General features: G+C 38.7%; 1 protein-coding gene across 1 annotated transcript in view; it reads left to right on the forward strand.

Annotated features, from left to right (window-relative positions):
• The window catches only part of EMWEY_00042410 (WD domain, G-beta repeat-containing protein, putative), a gene marked incomplete at both ends in the record, with an annotated part of 4536 nt that extends 2728 nt beyond the window's left edge, over nucleotides 1-1808 (forward strand). The window contains 7 exons of the mRNA XM_013478893.1: nucleotides 1-68; nucleotides 238-338; nucleotides 493-511; nucleotides 665-672; nucleotides 818-933; nucleotides 1628-1641; nucleotides 1770-1808. The exon at nucleotides 1-68 is cut by the window's left edge and continues 2728 nt beyond it. Coding sequence (XP_013334347.1) covers nucleotides 1-68; nucleotides 238-338; nucleotides 493-511; nucleotides 665-672; nucleotides 818-933; nucleotides 1628-1641; nucleotides 1770-1808 — 365 coding nt within the window. The remainder of the gene's footprint in view (nucleotides 69-237; nucleotides 339-492; nucleotides 512-664; nucleotides 673-817; nucleotides 934-1627; nucleotides 1642-1769) is intronic.
• Between the last annotated feature and the right edge of the window lie 908 nt (nucleotides 1809-2716).

The following is a 2716-nucleotide window of genomic DNA, read 5'->3' on the forward strand; positions in this document are numbered from 1 at the left end:
ACAGCAGCGATGAAGATAGTGAGCAAGATATGCAGAGAAGGGGAATCTCTAAACTTGATGCTCTTGACGTAAGATAAAGGGTTTAGGGTTTAGGGTTTAGGGTTTGGGGTTTAGGGTTTAGGGTTTAGGGTTTAGAGTCTTGGTAGCATATGTGTTGAAGTTGAAACAAAACACAAAATAACATTCCTAACCATGATGTTGCTGCTTCTGCTGCTGCTGCTGCTGCTGCTGCTGCAGGATTTAGCTGTATGTGATGGTAGTTGGCGCTGCGGCGGTGCTGCTGCTCAATACGAATCTTTATTTAATGCTAATTGGAGGCCCCAATGTGAATTCGGCAGGTAAACCCTAAACCCTAAACCCTAAAAAATCCCTAAACCCTAAACCCTAAATCGTAAACCCTCACCATAATGTAATAAACACCCCCCTCCAAGTACCTTAGGACCCCAACCACCAGAAATTAGGGTTTAGGGTTTAGGGTTTATCTATATTCAGGTATATGGGTGCAACAAATGTATACAGAAATAAAAAAGTGTTTATCTATTTATTTATTATCTAGAATATACTATCGAGTATTTAGAAATTTTTCAAATTTTCTAGGGTTTAGGGTTTAGGGTTTAGGGTTTAGGGTTTAGGGTTTAGGGTTTAGGGTTTGTATATTTTTCAGGTATATGGGTGCAATAAATGTAGCGACAGGAATAAAAGAGTGTTAATGTATTTTTGACTTATATAGAATATATTTTTTTTTCAAATTTTCTAGGGTTTAGGGTTTAGGGTTTAGGGTTTAGGGTTTAGGGTTTAGGGTTTGTATATTTTTCAGGTATATGGGTGCAATAAATGTAGAGACAGGAATAAAAGAGTGTGGATTTATTGGTGATGAATTTATGATTGCTGCTAGTGATGATCATTCTGCATGCATATTTAGATTAATTGATGGTAAGAAATATTCAATAAATAAATAAATAAATAAATAAATAAATAAATAAATAAATAAATAAAATAAAATATATAAATAAATTATTTACGTATTTATTTGTTTATTTATTTGTTTATATTTATTGTGTGTAAATTTCTGTTTCTTTTGCCCGTTCCTTTCCTTTTTGCTGCTGTTGCTGCTGCTGCTGCCATTGCTGCTGCTGCTGCTGCTGCCATTGCTGCTGTTGCTGCTGCTGCTGCTGCTGCTACTGTTGCTGCTGCTGTTGCTGCTATCTGTGATGTTTATGTGTCTGTTTTTTTTGTGTTGCTAATACTGCCAACAAATTCCTTCAATCCCTTTAATTGTTGCTGTTGCTGCTGTTGCTGCTGCTGCTGCTGCTGCTGCTGCTGCTGCTGCTGCTGCTGCAGGGGAGTGTGTAAGCGTCCTGCGTGGTCACGAGCAGCCACTGAATTGTGTACAAATAAACCCTAATTCTTCTTCTCTTGTTACTAGCGGTATAGATGATTATATTTGTCTATGGACCCCACAACATAATCATTATGCTCATGAGGTATGCTGCTGCTGCTGCTGCTGCTGCTGCTGCTGCTGCTGCTCTTTGTTGTTGTTGTTGTTGTTGTTGTTGCTGGTGGTGTATATTTATATTTATATATTTAATTCTTTTTATTATTTTTTATTGTTTGTGTTTGTCTGCAGGAGCAGCAGGACAGGTAAGAAGAGTAAATGCAGCAGCAGCAACAGCAACAGCAGCAGCAACAGCAGCAGCAGCAGCAGCAGCAGTTTTATGTGTCTTGGGTTTAGGGTTTAGGGTTTAGGGTTTGTGTTTTGTTTGCTGCAGCAGAGGGACACCACGAACTCTTATTCCTCCTTACTATAGCAGGTGTACTATTCAATAATAAATAAATAAATAAATAAATAAATAAATAAATAAATAAATAAATAAATAAATAATAAAAATAAATAAGTAAATAAATAAGATAAATAAATAGATAAATTATAATTAATAATAATAAAAAGAATAGATAATAATTATCCATTAATAATAATAATTTATAATAAATTATATTAATTAGTATAATAAATAATAAATAAATATTAATATAAATAAATATAAATAAATATAAATATAAATAAATATAAATAAATAAAAAAAATAATAAATAATTTATTATTCATAATGCAACAAGATGCAACTCGTACTCCTTAGTAGATAAACAGCGACAGCCAGGGGGGCCCCGAGGGGGCCCCTCAGAGGGGCCCCACTGGGGGGGCCCCCTCAGGTGTATAAAAGGGGCCCCCCACAGGTATTAAGGGGGCCCCCCACATAAGCAACCCTTCCCCTTAAAATACAAATCTATTTAGGGTACTTCTAGCGCGTAACCTGCTATAGGCAGGGGGGCCCCCTTGAGGGGGAAGGGGGCCCCACCTTGAGGGGCCCCCCCATATAAGGCGTGTGTGTTGTTTGTACCCTTTGGTACCCTTTTAGTAGTGAATTCCAAGAATTTCTATATATTAAGGGGGCCCCTATAGGGGGCCCCCCGCATGGCTGTATGGGGGCCCCTCAGGGGGGGGCCTGCAACACATAATGGGTGTATTAAGGGGGCCCATTGAGGGTTGTTGGGGCCCCCCCGGAGGGGGGCCCCCGAGGGTTTTTGGGGGCCCCCTAGTGGGGGCCCCCTAGGGCTGTTTTGCGTACAGGTTGTTTGGGGCTGTCACTGCATGCATGCAGAGACAGGGTAGTAATTAATAAGCAAGTAAATATTTTTATTTCTCTTTTCTTATATA

Source organism: Eimeria maxima, genomic scaffold (genome assembly GCF_000499605.1).
Source record: "Eimeria maxima Weybridge genomic scaffold, Emw_scaff759, whole genome shotgun sequence".
NCBI lineage: Eukaryota > Apicomplexa > Conoidasida > Eucoccidiorida > Eimeriidae > Eimeria > Eimeria maxima.